Genomic DNA, 18,203 nt, shown 5'->3' with positions numbered 1-18,203 from the left:
TGTGCTGGGTCAAGTCTCACTTGTTGGCTGCAACTCTTTTTTGGAGCGCAAGACAGGTAAATGTTATGATTTAATCTAAGTGTGATTATGTATCTGTCAAAGCTGAAGCGTGAGGTCATTATCTATTGGAATAAGCCTTTGAAATGAGAATTGGAGCAATTAATTCAGGCCAAATGATGCAGGATAACAATTGCCAGCAGCATGGAATTTTTAAAAATTAAATTAAATTTATTTACGGTCCAAGTCCAAACATCAGCACAGAAGTGCTTAAGTCTGCGGAGAATCATTATTATGCTGAGTCTGCTCACTGATCAAAAATCTACTTTTATATGAGAAATAAAATTCATAGCAGCAAGCTGTGAATGAAAGACTAAGCTAAACGTAGCAGAGACAGAAAAGCAAGACACAGAGATATTTATTTAAAGCATATTCAAACTTTGGAATGCTATGAGCCATTAAAAAGACATATGCATTTGTGTGACAATCCCCCAAACTAATGATTTTGTTGACTTTAGGGTAGGGCAAGAAATAGATATCCATGTATTTTTAATAATTAAGTTTTAATCTATATATCAAATAGATTGAAAATACTGAACTTTACTAATGCATACACTTCTATAGGCACTTCAAGGGCTGTGGATGAAGTACTAAATGTCATCCTAGTGGAGCAGCCAAAGCTCTTAACAAATACAAAAATATTTCCAAGCAAAGACAAACTCATTAGGGGTTTTTGTCAATGGATCACCTATATTTCATAACATCAATCCCATAATTGTCATGCGATCAAGTGTCAGTTGCCATACTCTACAGAAATGGAAGTTTTGTCCATTTCAACTGCATTAAAAAAAATCTGATTCACAAAAATCATCATCGTCATCGTCATCATCATCATCATCATCAATTAAATGTATATGCTGCCTGACTCCCAATGACTTTGCAGTTTACAAATTGTTAAAACATTTAAAAAAAAGGAACTATACAAAAAACGCAAAAGCAACCCAAAACAAAGGAACAGAGATGGCAGAGAAAACAAACCCAGATGGGAACAAGGAAAAGGAAGAAAATGGGCATCAATTGCCTCACCAAGGGCCTGGGTAAAGAGCCAGGGTCCTTCAGGGTCTTTTGAAACACCAGTAGGGTAGGGGCTGTTAGAATCTCGGGGGGGGGGGACCTCATTCCAGAGGGCAGGCGCTGCTACAGAGAAGGCACGCTTTGGGGGCCCTGACAAATGGCATGGCTTAATTGAAGGCACCCCGAGTGCACCAGCCCTGCCTGATCAAACTGGCTGGGCAGATACTCTGGGAGACAGGTGTTCCTCAAGTAACCAGGCCCTGTGCCATCTGGGCTTTATAGGTAGCGACCAGCACCTTGAATCACACCCAGAAGCGAACTGGCAACCGGTGCAGCTCATGAAGCAGAGGTTGCCAGTTCACTGAGGCATGCCCATCCCTTTTTGAATTTAAATTTAAATTAACTCAAATTGAATGTTGAATTTAAATTTTAAAAATAAATTTAATAATTTAATTATACTTTCAGTAAAGCAGATAATGAAAGCTTTCAAAATATCTGACACACGGACAGCTTTTGATGGAAACATCGAAACATTTTGTGAAATAATTAGAGATGCACGTATAAAAATGCTCATTTCGAAATAACATTCCGTGATGTGAAAAATAATTTAATGAATGCAATTTGGCCACAGTTCTTAAGAAAAGGAAGCAAGTGAAACTTGTTCATAAGCTCAGCGCTACTCATATTCTGAGCTAGACTACCATGATATTTTTAAAGGATTTTTTTTTTAAAAAAATTTTTGATTGCCTTGAGAATTTACACATAGTTTGAGAATTCTTGGGTTAGCGTAAAATGAACCTGTGTTAACAATAAGGTGCATTAGGCTACAGTCTATTGGCAATGTGGTTCACACAGAATAGCAAGCCTGGAGACCACAACCTGTATTTGAAATAAGCTCCTTCTTTTGCCCCCAGCAGTTATCGGCAGAGCTCAGTGGTGGGGAAACAGAAACAGTCACAATCGCAATAAGCCTATTTTAATTATTAGATTTTTCGGTGCTTTGCATTTTAATCTGCTAACCCTAATCATTGCCACTCCTGTTGTATTTGGATTCCTAACCTTCAATTTGGAATCATTTATTATGGATAGATGGCCTTTCTACAAAACATAGCAACAAAAAGGGAAAGCCTGATTCACTTTTTGTTTGTGGAGTCTGATTCAGATTGCAATATCCTGTTTTATGCTGTTGGCATTTGATCTATCGTAACATTGTATTTCTCTGCAGAAGGGGCTTGGTTCTCTTATGTCTCTGGACCAATTGTTTCCTGCGTGCCCTTCAAGTATGTGGAATTCAACTCCAAGAATTTCCCAGCCAGTACTGTATGGCATCACTATGGATTTAAAGAGCTGAAGTTCACATAAATGGGCGAAACTGTCATAGGCTATCAAAACTAGAAGAAAGAGGCCTTTATTGTGACCTAGGAAATATTTATTAAGTTGCAAACTACAGGATCTGAAAGTTTTAGAATGACAAAGAGTTTTGTAGTATCACCTTAAAGGCTTAAAATTTTATAGACCTGGGAAACTATTCTTTGAAACATTACTTGTACCATAATATTTTTGTTATTCATGAAGATGTCACATCCAACTGTTTTGTTCTTTTTACTGGACCAGACTAGTCTGTCCAATAATCACTTACTTTATTTATTTTATTTTATTTATCAAATTTGTCACCTCCCATTTCATTGAAACGACTCTGGGTGGTTTACAGCAAAGATAAAATTCATTAAAATACAACATAAAACAGTCCTAATAATAAATAAATAGCTTCCAAGAAAGATGGAGAGTTGGAGGATAATTCAAGGGAGCGTCATCAGGGTGCTAACCACCCCCAAGGATGGTTAGAGCCCATATCGCCCCATGCACATTATGTTGATCTTATATGTGGTTTCTTGAGTACTTTGTCACTGGAACTAGCATTCCTTGCATGATGCCCCTCTTTAATATAGAAACAATTAACGATATATTGAAACTATGCAATCAGTTGAATGCTGATATTTTAGTGCTTTAGAGTTAATTCCACTCTTTATCAAGGGGTTAAGCACAATTAACAACTGTGTGTGGTTCACCAAGGTTAGGTGCTGCCCCAAGAATTCTCTCAGCTATATTGTCAATATGCCAATACATTGTGGCAATAACAATTCAATGTGCTTTGGCAAGCTGCACCAAAGCCTTCTTCAAGGCATGTCTTCATGCGCTTGCATGATGACCTAGTTACTTCAGAGCAGAAAAGAAGCACGTCTCACCAGGAAAAAGCAAATTCTTAGTTGCCTGTTATGAAATCCAACGAAATACTGGCATGTGTATGTATCTCCTGCTATCTTAACTAACTTGACCTAATGTAGGTGAGAGTGTGATTGTGTGCAGATAATTATATTGTCATCTCCTAGGTTTCGGTTTGAAGAATGAATGGCCTCCAAGAATACAAAAGTCAGTCCTCTGTGCTCATAAAATCCTTGACATATGTACAGTTGGAACAAAGATAAGGGATGATTCTCAGAATTGTAAAAATTCCATTTCCCATGTAGTTTTCAACTGCTATAGTACAGCTAGATAGCTATAGGTTTGACAGTCTCACAGAAGCTCCCTTTAACCAAGCAGGCAATGACATTTGTCTTCTTTGTACCTTCTTCAATCTTAGCTTCACAACGGCTTCTGCATTCTTAATTCATTAAAGCAAAAACAGAAACAAGCAAGCCAGTTTTTTCTATCTGATTTAAAAAATAATAATTTGAGTGTGCATCATGCTGAATTTTTGACTGGTATCACAGCACCGTTGTGCCTAAAGAAGTAAAGGCAAGTTGTTTGCTTCAATTGCCCTGATGCTAAAAGCCTTCAGCTGGAATGGAAAACACTGTTCAAAAGATTATTTTAACATTATTTATCATAAAAATAATAAAATAAACAGGTGGGTTGTATGCATACACATCATTATCATTTTGGAGGTTATTTCATTAACAAGAATCAAATAGGAGTAATTCTAAATCCTAAAACAAACCTGTTCATTTGAAAATTGTGATTTAATTGAGTTTCAGGCCTGCCCAATAAGGTTTCCTTCAAGAAGCAACTTGGTGGGAAAAAATAGGAGGATTTTTAATTTGTTTGGAGTTTTTGTTATAAAATAGAATTAGAGATTGGGGGGGGGGGGAGCCTGAGAATAAGAAAAAAAAAGTTTGATGCTGATAATAATTAAAATCTCCTTATGCTGCTTTTGTACATTAAGGGCTACAGAGCTTTAAAAAAATTGGTTTCATTTCAATCCATAGGGTTTCCTAAAGAATTTATTTACCTTTAATGGAGATTAATTTATTCTTAGTCAACATTCATGTGAGGACTTGAAGCAGTATAATTTTCTGGTCTTATGCTTTAGAATTTCAAAGATGTGATTATGTGCCATTTTCTTTCTTTCTTTCACACCAAAACTCAAACAAATATTTTTTTTCCCCACCAGCAATCTATTCTGGAACCAATTTAGGGAATACAATTAATAATTAATTGCATTTTTGTAGAATAAATTTTGGTGTAATATAACAGTAACTGAGAAAATAAACTTCAGGACAACATTCATTTGAATTACAGTGGTGATTCCAACTCAGGAATTTAACATATTTTCCTTCTGTACAAGCTTTTTACAGTTATTAACTGAACAAATTGTTCACGGAAAATAAAACTATCTAAGCATATGCAGATACTCTTATTCATGAGTATTTCAAGAGAATGGCTTTCAAGAGACATTAAAATATTGCTTAATTAGATTTGTGTGCTGAGATGAAAGATCTAATGTCAATAATGCAGATTTCTGCTAATCTGCTTTCTGCCTAGGCTGATGATGACTGTCAGGGGTGTCCTCAGGGTATAATCAAAAAAGTCAAGACACCATGTGCAACACACACAAAAAATAGATGAAGCTTCAATTGTACCGTTGTGGCCGCCATCTTGACTTTTTTGCCATACCCTGAGCACACTCCTGAGTCCTGTGTCAATTTACATATAAGAGTGTTCCTGGAAAACCTATGAGGCTTTTCAATAACTTTTTATTGGACTAAGTCACACAGCAAATTCTAAGATAACCTCTTCCAGATGTTTCACTGAATCAGTGGATTTGTATGAATATAAAACAAAATATATGTTGATGTTTTAGTTTGTATTATTGGAAAACCCGGTTTATATATTTGCACTTAAGGGTACTCAGCCGAGATACGAAGGTGATCGTTAAATATTTTGGAATGAGTATGCGATACTAATTGCTTGCTTGCTTCTTAGATTTGCCATTTGCCTTTTCCCTGCAAAATGATGTTCGAGGGAATTAGCAGAGCGGAAACTGTGGCAAAGTATATTTTTGGTGCTGGGCGGTTGCTGTATTCTGCACCTAAAATTTGGTCAGGGTGGGACAAAGAAGTTGGCTAAGGCAAAAAAAAAACAAACCCAACAATTAAACCCCCCTCCCCTTAAAATATTAATGGATTTCCGTTACACTGATTGTATGGCCTTAAGGTATAGAATCACTACGTATATTTCATGATGTCCTTCTATGATATTGCAAATTGTCTTTTGGCAGTCATCTCTGGAGGGACTCTACTGGCCTTGTGGCTATACACGTTATGTACTGTCCTGGCGTCTACAGAGCGGGGAGCCGGTGGCCTCGCAACTGAGGCTGGACGACAAAGTCTCATCGTTCCTGGCCATGCGGGATGGGGCTGGTGGGCACTGCAGTCTAGAAAGCCACAGGTTCCCCAGACCTAGGATTAATTTTTTGCCTTGATCAGAACAAGGCTTTATCTAAGTGCGAATCCAGGCAAGCTAGCTAACAGCAGCAATAGCTGGTGATTTGATACATGGATAAAAGCATCCCAACGGCAGATGAGTTCCACTGACTCATCTTTAGCTGTTTATTTCTGCTTCTCAGAATTTTTTGAAAGAAACGTGTCCTATAAATCACGCTTGAAAGGCTTCGAGGCAATTCAGCAATATTTCCCGCATGTACAAATAAACTTTTTCCAAATTAATTTGGCAGTCTGGTTCAGTTTGGCGATTAGATTTAGAAATCAGACCAACTTATTGAATTACAAATTCAAAGCAAATAAATTATGAAATTTGAATCAGTTCAAATCAGATCTGATTCTCATACCCTTAATAATGATTTCTGCATGTTATGGTTATATTACATAAGCCTCATAACAGTCACATTCCCGTGCCCGGATGAAAATAGTGTTGCAAGCCTAGGAAGGGATCCATTTGCTACTAGGGAGGATGGACTGGATTTGGTCAAACTTTAAATATCAAGCAAAATTTGTGGCTGGACAAGGGAAAATGCTATTTCTCTGAAGCGGCTCAGAACCAAAGCTCTGCAAGAGATTCTTTACTTCTGAGCCCTTAAAGAAATATTGTTCCCATTTCTCCATAAACAGCCTGGACAGAAAGAGGATTGGAGTGAAATGGCTGAGTTGACTTTGTAGAAACTGTGGGTTTATCAGGGCTCTCCACTCACAAAGCTTTGGAGGAGATCTTTGTTTATGGCAGGGTTTCCTAAACAGAGGTGAACCTCCCTTGGGGTTAGGGTTAGGGTTTGGGTTAGAGTTAGATGGAGTCCAGGGGAGGTGTGAAGAACTTTTTAGTTGTACATTGTTACAATACATTCCTCTTTCCCAAAATACTAGTTTCACGTGAGTAACATGGTGATAGAGGAGGCACAAACTTTGCTTTTTTATTTTTAGGTTTTATTAAAAAATCAAGTTTCATTGTATTGTTTTCGTTGTTCATTTGTGTTCATTTTGATGTTTGGATTTTTAGGAGTGGCATGTACACTAAAAGAGAGGTGTGATGGCAAAAAGTTTAGGAACCCCTGGTTTATGGGCTCTTGGCACTATAAGTAGCTCCAGCCTCACGCTACTTCTTAGCAGTCCCACTCTCAACTGTACTTGGCAATGGAGCCAGTTTATTTTGGCCTGAGCTGTGGGAATATCTAGAATTGCAAATAGTGTGCATGGATCTTGAGTTATCTTAGAATGAGGTACAAAGGCTTTGAATATCTACGGCTGTTCTGGTTGTATAAAACAAAACAATACCCCAAAATCCAAAGAAGCAATTTTTTCATTAAGCCAAAAGAAATTTACAGTTCTTTAAAACATTAGTTGGCATAATAAAGGTATTGCCTCTATAGATATTGGATTCTGTGTGGGGCTGGACCTTTGTGTGTGTGTGTGTGTGTGTGTGTGTGTATTTTCTTACTCCTGTATACAGTTTATAATTTGGGAACTGACAGCATTAATGCTCCAAGAGATACTGTTTTGATAGATATGACTGCTAAACTTGTAAGCAGAGCTCCCTTTCCTTTCCTTTCCTTTCCTTTCCTTTCCTTTCCTTTCCTTTCCTTTCCTTTCCTTTCCTTTCCTTTCCTTTCCTTTCCTTTCCTTTCCTCTCCTCTCCTCTCCTCTCCTCTCCTCTCCTCTCCTCTCCTCTCCTCTCCTCTCCTCCTCCTCCTCCTCTTTTTCTTTTTTACTTCTTTTTTCTTTTTTTTCTTCTGCCACCTGAATTCCCCCTCCCTGCCCCCCCCCCACTGGTGGAGGATGAAGGAAGAATCAGGAAAGAAGAAAACCAACAAGATTTCCCACTCATTCCTTCTCAGTGCAAACACAGCATTAGCATAATGAACTGTAAAAACTGAGACAGCAGTAATTTCATTATGAACAGCAGGACTTTATTTATTTTAACAATCATGTTTTCTGTCTTTAAATCAAGCTATCGTTCTTTATATTAAACAAGCATAAGGGAAGGGAAGGGGAGGGAAGGGCATCCTAGATGGGCTGACAGTTGGTTTGTGGAGTCCTTGGGGTTCTCTGAGCTTGGTTGTTTTCTTGCAAATGTTTTGTTACCCGGCTAGGTAACATCTTCAGTGCTAAAATGGGATGGGGTTTGCTCTCTGTTTATACACAGTTCTGCAGAGCACATCCATGAACAGCAACTAGCAGTCAGAAGACACGATGAAAACTCCTTAATCTCACAACACATGGACAGACTTAACCATAGTGTCAACTGGGAAACTGACAGCATTTTAGACCAAGCTAAATCCAAAAATGCAAGGGAATTCCTGGAATCTTGGTATTCAGACAAGGCAGCCATCAACAGATAAACAACATCTACACACTATTCAAAAGAGACAATAAAAAGGAAAACAAAAGGCCAGAACATCTCCTCACCAGCAATCGTCATCCAGATAAGCAGAGATTAACACCAAGATCACCACCAGACATACAATCAAACAGTGAACAATACCCTAATCAAGGAACTACCAGAGGGAAAAAATAAAACAAAACAAAAACCCCACCCGCACCAACACCGGCAGGGCAGGCCACAGTATATAAACAGAGAGCAAACCCCACTCCATTCTAGCACTGAAGATGTTACCTAGCCGGGCAACGAAACGTTTGCAAGAAAAGAACCAAGCTCAGAGAACCCCAAGGACTCCACAGTTCAACCCTGAGCTACACATATTAGTTTCTACTGAAAGTTGGTTTTATAGGGCTTTTTCACCTGAAAGATGCTTTCAGAGTTTCCTCTAAGCTCTCTAACTTCCAGAGGCACAATCTTAACTGACTCTTTTTCAGCTGAAGCTCTATACAATGGCTTACATTTTTAAGCATGCCTAGGTAGAGAAGAATTATCCTTCTAATGCTGAATATTTTTTAAAAAGTAGAGTCACAGGGCTTGCAGGGTGCACATCATTTCCTGGGCCGATGGCCACCTTTGCCCAAGTCTTTTGGAATTCACTCCAAAAAATAATGGGCATGAGTGTGTATGCAGGACAAACAACTAGATAAATGAATTTGATGCCACCTGCATCGTGACATCACAACACATATTTGCCATTTGGGAAAAACCTCTGGTTTCAGTAGACCCATGATTTTCCATTTCTATCACATTGAAAGGAACAATATTGGAACAACCTTTGGAAGTCTCTGAGATCCCACAGGGGGCTTTTGAGAGCAGGAGACTTTACCAGAGCGGAGAGAAAGATCACTACACTTCAAGATGGAAAACTCTTTGTCTGTTTGTCTTTGTGCAATTTTAGCAGTGAGGGAACCTGGCCTGTGCCACTGATAGAACATTTTATTATATTTTTTAAAGAGTTCCATGTTTTTCTTTTGTGTGCATTATTTTACATTGTTCCTGCTGTTTTGTAAAAGATTGTTAAATCCTGTGATGCACATTTTAAACATTTCACTGATTAGTTGTATTTCTTTTATGCTTTTCTCAACTGCATAGACCAGTAAACACTCCTCCAGTTGTCCTTGGATTCTGACTCCAGTCATTCCTGATTATTGGTGATGGTCCAGCAACATCTCAAGGGCCACAGATTTTCCTCTAGTAGCATAAATCCAAAGAAGGCAAATTCACAATGCTGCAATATTATTTGCCCCCAGAAAGCTATGTGTGCATTATACTGTATGTCACATCTTCTTGGAGGCAAAGATTACTTAGAGCCTCTGTAGGAGAAGAGCTGTGTTAGTCTATGGTGGCAAAAATCAGGAGGAATCTGGTAGCACTTTCTCCGACTAACAATTTTTATTGAAAAGTATAAGCTTTTATGAGTTGCAGCTTATGACTTTTAATGAAATTTATTAGTTGGAAAAGGTGCTACCAGACTACTACTGACTGGAGCCCTGCTGCATTTCCAGAGAAAATATTCTGTTTTGAGTTTTTTCAGAGAGAAACGTGTGTCTTCATCAGTCTAAGTTAAAAGAAATATGGGAAGGAGAAGATGCACATTTTCAAGAATATGTGATATTATTGACTGAGAAAGTGGCCATTTGCTTTCTCTTCTCCAGGAGAACTTGTCACTCAGTTGATTTTCCTGTCAAAGAAGTGTAGGATGGATTTACTTTCAAGAAAAAGATGGTGAGGTTTAGTAGGCTGTGTCTTAAGTTGATGGGGTCCCTCACTATTTGCTTCTTCCCAAGCATTCAGTGCCTTTTAGAGGATGGAAACCAACCAGGTGAAAACTTAGACATAAAGCTTTTTTCATTTAGCAGTTTAATTAGTTTCTTATAAGTAACTGCTTATTAATATAAGTTATTGGAAATTTATTAAATGCAATATATAGTGCTTCTTTAATCTGAGAAAATTACTAAAAAAATGAAATATTACAGAGAACCTGTTTAATGTATTAAGGTGGTCGTTTGCTTTTGATCAGTAAACGTTTAATTCGTTTTAAAATAGCTGTTAATGTAAGCTAAGTTATAATTGTAAGATTATTAAATACAACATACATGGTATTTTTTAGGTCTGAATATTATTTATGCAGTACTAAAATGAAATGGAATGTTTTGCCAACGTTGAGAGCAAAGTTATTCTTAGGTTCATATCCCATCTTTATTTTGTAGAAATCAAAGGGACATATTAAATGTTCCTGCTTTCTATTTTCCCCACAACAACAACCCTGTGAAGTGAGTTGGATGGAGAGAGAGTGAGTGGCCCAAAGTCACCCAGCCGGCTTTCATGCCTAAGGGAGGCCTAGAATGCCTGGTTTCTACTCCAGCACCTTAACTACTGCCCCAAACTGGCTGACGGTTAGACTTCCCCCATTCAAACTGGACTGGAATCACTCAGGCAAGGTGACAAAAAATCCAAGAACTTTGGATAAGTAATCCTGATTGAAGAAAGTTGGAAAGCCATCACTCTGTGGGTTTCAGCTGTTCAAGCAGTAGTCTTAATTATAGTAAGAGTGTTTAAACCTTCTTGTGTTCCATTTAATTCCCTGCCTTAAATAGCAGACTACTTGGTCTCCTCTTTTGAGTGGGCTGGCTTGTTTCTATCTGGTTTTGTAATGGTCAGATTTGCTCGCATCTGTTACTGACAGCATCAGAACTAACTCTCACAAAACTCACTTTCCGCAATGCATGCATATTTAAATTTTCTGTAAAAATGGCATTCAGGTCATGTCAGTCATTTAAATTAATTTCAGATCATGCATACACTTAGTCTGAGTTCAGATGCTAACTCTGCAAAAAATTCAGAATGATCTCCCACTGAGACCTCCTTTGCTCATTAATCAAGAGCGATAGCATCTGAATAGTAAGGGGTTTTTGGTACAGGAAAACAGGAATTAAAACCTGCCATGATCTGCCTGAAATGAGGGGAAAAAATTCTCCAACTGTTCCTCAATGGCAGGCTCCCCTTTAGCCCTAATAGTAATCTCACTGCTCAAAAGCCTACCTTGGGATGAATTTCCTTCTGGTTCTTCTCCTGGAATCTAATGGAAGTGTGGGAAGCCAGGGAGGCTGTGGATCACTAGGGAAAATAATTGCCCAGCGAAAGATAGATATTCACATCAACCCCATGGCCGACATGTAAGTGCTTAGAAGTACAAGAATACTCCACCTGTGAGAATGTCTCCAAAGTTCTCTTCTCCTTTGAAAGAGACGCCTAAAGCAAATTCTCTTTCTTTACTGAGCAAGAAGTGATAGGAAAAAATAGAGAAGAATGGCATTGCTCAGCACCAGTTTGGATGGCACATTTTCTAGAGCTTTACTATTGCGCAAGATCCATCCATCTTTCATTAGCTGATTTGAGCCTGGAGATGATAAGCATTCATCTAGTCAACGTTTTAAGCAGATACAGTATTCTTTTTGCGGAGTGCCATTGATAATGGGCTGAATGGGACAGGGATATCAAATGGGCAGAGAATAACCAATATTCTCTGAAATTAATTTCATTAAGCAATGCTTGATACAGCTCTGATAATTTCATAGGTCTTATTGGGGCACTGCTTGGAATCATACATAAGGTCCGTTGATCTGATCATTTCTAAAGAGGTTACCTGTGAATCTTTTGCAACAAAAGCAACCTAATGATGAACTTATTTATTCCGGAGTAAGGTTCCAGGAATTACTGACTACTTAATCAAGTGCAGTATTTTATTATTTAACACTTTCTCATAATAAGTTGGAACTTCATTTTCAAAATAATCTCTGGTTCTAAGCAGCAGGTAAACTATGGTACTGGAATGAAGTACTCTTATCGACTAATTTCAGTAGCCTTGGAATAAAAATCAGAGATGGGAAATATTTAAAATAAAAGTGAACTTCTACTGCAGTTTAAAACATTGATATTTGTTTAAATAGAACCAGAAGTAAATTGGAACAGGTTAAAATAATGTTTCTTGGGAAAAAATGACAAGTGTTTACAATTTTAACTGCTAGAATGTATACATTATTATGTTGTTTTGTAGTTTAATATTTGTGGGATTTTTCCAGATTAATATTTGGAGTGAATAGTTCTCGTGAATACATTAAAACATTTTCTCAGTGACATTATTGTTATCTGCTTAATTTTTTTCACGCCGATTGATTGCAAGAGGGATCAAAAGCTTTGATACGTATAAGTCCAACTTGATCCATATTGAAAAGATAGTACCTGCTACTAGAAAGAATCTCCAAAAATATTCCAACCATAAGATTGGGTTTTTCAAGAGTTTGCTACTCAAAACATACCAAATATCACTTCTCAAGTTTGAACGAGTCCTAAATTAGACACAGTGGCATTCTTTCAGATTATTTATGGCTGTTCTATGGTTTCAGGTTAGGGGTGGAAATGCTGTTTTTCTGTTGGGGTCTTGGATGCAAATACTGGTGACATTTCATTTTAAATCCTCTTTGTTTTAATTTCAGTCCAGCCCAAGCCAGCTGAACATTCTGCTCTCAGAAATACCAACAGCAGCACAACTGCAGAACCAGGTAAAAACATGGGAGGGAAAACTCTAGTTAGGAAGAACCCTTTTAAACTTAGGGTGTGTTTTGCTCTTAGGATGAGGTGACAAATATTACTTGGCAGGCCTGGAACCCTGATGCAGAGAATGTAAAAATAAGGAATGACTCACGTGGCTGTTTTTGTCCATGTCATCAGGGTCTGTGAAGGGTAGGGTCAAAAAAGTGAAGATGGTGGCCTGATTGTGTGATCAATCTGTTTTTATGTTCATTGTGGCCATTTTGACATTTTTGACCAAATGCTGCATACGCCCCTGTTATATTCCTCCATTGTCATGAAGTTCTATATGTACCAACCAGAGATATTTTTTATGGGGATGATGACATGGTTCAGCCAACTCTTTGGGAATGCACGTCAGGGACAACTAGCAAGTAATTTCCTTATTTAAGTTGCATATTGTAAAACTCTACATTTATGATCTCTTCTGAATGATCTCTGCTGCTCCGTTTCTTGGGCCAGTTCCTCAGTAATGATTTATACTATTTTACAATTTCATCCAACCAATTCTGAGATGGTTGAAAGCCTGTCCTTATTACACTTATTTCAGCACTGCAATGGAAGGATGATGCTGTAAAAGACCAATGAGGAAATAGCCTCAATCTGTCTCTTATCTTTTTTTCCCCTCAAATCAGCAATTAATGTTGCCCATAAGATTGCTTTCCATGGGCAGGAGGGGGAGGGGAGAAATAGGGTGGGAAGAACAGAAAATGCCTCACTTTTATTCTGCTTCACCAGTCACTCCAACCGCCTGGGCAGGTTGGAGAAAAGAAGTGGCTGAACATGAAAAACACATCAGGTTGGAGTGAACTGGAGCAGAGAATGTGATTTTTAATTTGCACGTTACTGTTAAGCGGTTCCTTTTTATTTGTTTTAGAGATTCATATTTCACCCTCCCCCATAACCCTCTGTTAGAATATGATTAAACAATAATAAAATTAAAAATGAACTTATTAAAATTGAAGAAATGAAAGGAAGGCAAAAAAAAATCGGCATCAGATTTCAGAAGAAAGCTTTTAATTTTAATAATTGGGAAAAAATAAGGAGGTCACCTAGCAACAAAATAACAAAAGTCTCTGGCAAACAGCTTCTTTGGGCAAGACTGCCATTGTTGTAGAGTCACTCAGAAAGGTTGTGCTGTCTTCATAACACTTGCTGTTTCCATGCTGGGGGAGCCCCAAAGTAGTGCTTTTGATGTTGACTTCAAAAAAAAAAAAAAAAAAAAAAGATGGGCTCAGGGAGAGACATGTTGCTTCTTTGCAGACTTCTAGTATCAGGCAGGCAGCTCAGAAACGTGAAGCATGCAAATATTTGCTGTTCAACACACTTGGAAGTTGGTGATACACCAAAGCACAAATGCATGAGCAAAGATGTTGTCTGTAGATATATGCTATCACTACCTTTTGGGGGTAAACAATGCTATACAAAGTGCTGAAGAGTGACAAAGGAATTAAATTCAGGAAATAAAAGAAAAAGAAAGGAAATGTTGTTAAGTCTAGTGTGCAGCAACATCATTCACTTTGTGTCTCCATATCTTCGTGTTCTTGCAAACCATCCTTGCTTCCTTCACATCCATATGCTACTTCATACATTGTTTTTTTAATTTGTCACCACTGTCTGTTTGAGAAGCTCATCAATTTTATGAAGTCATTATTCTCTCCATCTTCCCCCTCCTCTTGACCCATTCATTCTTCTTTCATACATTTGATTTGTGATTTAATCCCTTACTCATTTCTCTAAATGACCAAAGTACCTCAACATACTTCTTTCATAGTGATCACTCACTTTTTTATTCAGTCCCTTTCTCTTCCTGTTTTACTACATTCACTCTTGCTACTTTCCCCTTTGTGCAAGGGAATAGTAACATAATTCTCCAGACTGACAGGCATAGATGCAGCCTTTGTACATTACTGGTTGCTCAGCCATTCCATAAGCAAATCACTTGTGAATTGTAATATATTTCAAATTACACCACTCCATATTTGCATATTTGCCATTTTTCAACTTTTCCACAGCATTCATGACCTCACTTTCATCAATCTATTGCTATGGCTTTTCTGTACTGAAGCCTTAAAGTTGCTCAGCTCCTATCCATGGGATGACTGGAAATGAAGCAGGGTTAAGAAATGCCTTTTTGAATTTCCTCTGCTTTGGCCAAGATGATGGCCTGATGTGCTCTGCAGACTGTATTTACCATGGGCCCTGATCGGTGGATCCCCCTGGATTTCTTTATCTTTCCCATCTGTGTCAGGAAAACAAGCTCCAATCACTTTCATTTCTGTAGGAGGGACCTTGAGAACGCATAATTTCTTTTGAATGAACCTCCTCCATTGACTCTCCCTTATACTTGACATTTTCCCATCAGCATATTCCCTGATGGGCAAAGAGGAAAACACTACAGTTTTATCATTTTTCCTGTCACTGAGGTCAGAGGGAAAAAGTGGCGGAACATCTATCCAGTTCACCAAGAAGAAGGAGGAGAAGGAGGAAGAAGAACAAAAAGAAAAGTCCGCCATTTCACTGCTCTATTATTGAACTTGTAAAAGAAAAGAGCCAGTGTTTCACCTCATTGGTGAACTTGTAAAAATAATACGGCCATGGAGGGCAGTGATCAGTGACCGGAGGGAGTGCTTCTGCTACCAGACTCAACAGCCAAATGAAATGGAGATCTTTGCCTTTGCTAAAACAAAGTGAAGCAGGCAAATCAGACACCACTGCTTGAACTGACCCAAGTTAAAAACACTACTTTTGATGCATAGGAGGAAATGATGTGCAGAGGTGGCTGGCGGTGGAGAAGAAAGACAACATCATGCATTCCTGTCCTTGAGAAATGGTCAGTGGACCACACTCATGCCAAAGCAAGCTGGTAATGCAGACTAGTATGTTTATAGTTCCCATAGAAATCTTTAAAATGCTCTTTCTGGCATTCCCTTACTTCAGTTTCACCCCAAATCATTTATCACTTCATTTGCAATTCTGTTCACTCTGCTGGAGGTTCCTTGTTTATCCTTCTCCATTTCCAAAAGAACTTTTTATTCCCATCAAAACCACTCTGCGTCTTCTCTGTTTCTTTTTCTCTTCATTTTGTCTTACATTCCAAGTCTTAATCTTTCAAACACCATTGTCTTCTTCAGCGGCACAGAAAGATTAAATGTACCTGTCTGACAGGCATATCCTTCATCTCACTGCTTTGTTCTGACAGCTGATGGAAGATAGACAATTCAGAACAATAGCATCCCAAAATATGATGATGGACCATTAATTCAGAAGTTGGGATGGCCTTGTAATTGCTCTCCAAAATCCATGTGCATAAAGATTGGGTGGGGATAAGCTGGCCAGCTTCCACTACCTCCACCCCATCTACTCCTGATTGTCAAGGAATATAATCTGCTTTTCCGTTTGGAAACAGAACAGCTCTAATATTTTCAGGTGTGTAGTAGTGCTCAGTGGGACCCTGGAGATCTGTGGTGCAAGAATAGCTAAGTGCCCCACTGGGATTCTTCCCAGGCAGAGGCGTTTACCTTAGCACTGGTATTTGTGGTTGCTCTGAGCTCCATGCACACTCACCTCAGTGACATTTTTTATCAAAGAGGCAGGAAGCTGTGTGGGTGGTAGTTTGTGTTTATCCACCTCACTGATAAGAGGACTAGGGTGGGGGAGAGTGATTTCTACTTCTTTTTTAGTGACCTTTTTTGGGACCCATTAGGTGGTGCTGGTGATTTCTATGGGGTGGGGTGGCTCTTGGCAGAATCCATCTTGGGATGTTGTGAACTCCCTGACAGTTAATCCACCTCGGAGCATTAGTTTTGTCAATCCAATTGAAGTGTGTGTATGTGTTCTAGAAGAGCAGTAAATCAGTACTGTACACAATACCCACGTATGCCTTTTCTCCATAACAGTTTCATACCTGCTTAATGGGACTTTTCAACTTCTTGAAAGCTCTGATAGAAAGCCAAATTGAATGTCATTTGCTCCTTTGTGCTCCAAGTGTCATCTAATATAAGGGATTTTTGAAATCGTTTAAATGTTCATGTTCTTCTTTGGAGAGGGAGGATGTGTGCCTGTACATATAGCTCTGAAGAGGAAGAGGAGGGAAAACACTCTCAAATCCTCAAGACATTTTCTCATCCTCTGCACCACATTATCAATGAGAATGCCCCTCAGCTAAAATTCAGGTTGCAGAGATTTCCCAACAATTGAATTCTGTGCTATCAGAACGTATCTCAGATGGATTCCCATGTGCAGCTACGGCATTTGATTTCTCAGTACTTAAGGCAGCTGACACATTCAGCACAGAATGAAGTGGATGATGACACCTGAAGGAGAACAATGGGCTGTATCATTTCGCATTCTCCACACTCTCTGATCTTTAAAAAAATGCTACTGGCATTATAGTCAGAGGCTGACACAATAGGGTGTGAGCCAACTTTGAACTTTTCTTTCTAATGGGTGGGTGGGTGGGGGGGTTGTGGAGTACTTGGGTTCTCTGAGCTTGGTTGTTTTCTTGCAGATGTTTCATTACCCAGCTAGGTAACATCACTGAAGATGTTACCTAGCCGGGTAACGAAACGTTTGCAAGAAAACAACCAAGCTCAGAGAACCCCAAGGACTCCACAGTTCAACCTTGAGCTACATATATTCTCTTCTATTGGTACCACATAAGGGGTTTTTTTTTTAGCAGGAACTTTGGTACATGATAGAATGATCAAAAAGTCAACTCCTTATCACCTGACATGGTGCAACCCACTTTATCATCACCTCATTCTGCTGTTATGTTCTGGCCTTGTTATTGAACATTAAATTTTTGTTATGGTGGGATAAAAGTTCTACCATACTGTTACTACTGGGCTGTAGACCTTCATTCTATAAATGGGAACGTCACTTAAAATAATTTCCAGCAAATAGGAAACTAGAAAAGGAAACTCTCTGAGGGTTCATTCATCATGCCTTGAATGGTTATAAGAAAATGAGCGGTGGAATAAAAATAACCTACCATCTTCTTCTATAGTCACTTAGAGCTTTTCCCACTTGCATCTAACCGTGGCACAAACATGCCCTGGCAACATGTTCTTGTTATGACAGTGCCTCCATCTTGTCCCCAGCCCTTGAATGAGACAAACTTAAGCTGTCCTTAGCTATATTGCTATTAAAGTTGCATTTTCTTCCCTTATTCCTACACCATCAAGAAACAGCCTCAGGATGTATGAAATCTGTTAGGCTTTGTGCCCCATTACCTTTGTGGGAAGGCAAGGGACTGACAGTGACATGAAACAAAAGCGGTACAGCCAGGACAGGGATCAGCAACAGGGACAGCAAATGTCATGCCTGTATTGTTTTCCACTGCCTTAAGGATGGGTAGAGAGTGTTTCAAA

At 38.7% G+C, this 18,203-nt stretch overlaps 1 protein-coding gene across 1 annotated transcript in view; it reads left to right on the top strand.

The window, feature by feature from the left end:
• CD6 (CD6 molecule) overlaps positions 1-18,203 on the top strand; it is a 41,631-nt gene that overhangs the window by 5,243 nt on the left and 18,185 nt on the right. Inside the window, exon 2 of the mRNA XM_088145142.1 lies at positions 12,738-12,803. Coding sequence (XP_088001268.1) covers positions 12,738-12,803 — 66 coding nt within the window. The remainder of the gene's footprint in view (positions 1-12,737; positions 12,804-18,203) is intronic.

Source organism: Python bivittatus, unplaced genomic scaffold (genome assembly GCF_059951505.1).
Source record: "Python bivittatus isolate LINGU-HERP-01145 unplaced genomic scaffold, Pbiv_v1 ctg000480_np1212, whole genome shotgun sequence".
Classification (NCBI taxonomy): Eukaryota; Metazoa; Chordata; class Lepidosauria; order Squamata; family Pythonidae; genus Python; species Python bivittatus.
This window is presented reverse-complemented; position numbering and strand designations above follow the sequence as displayed.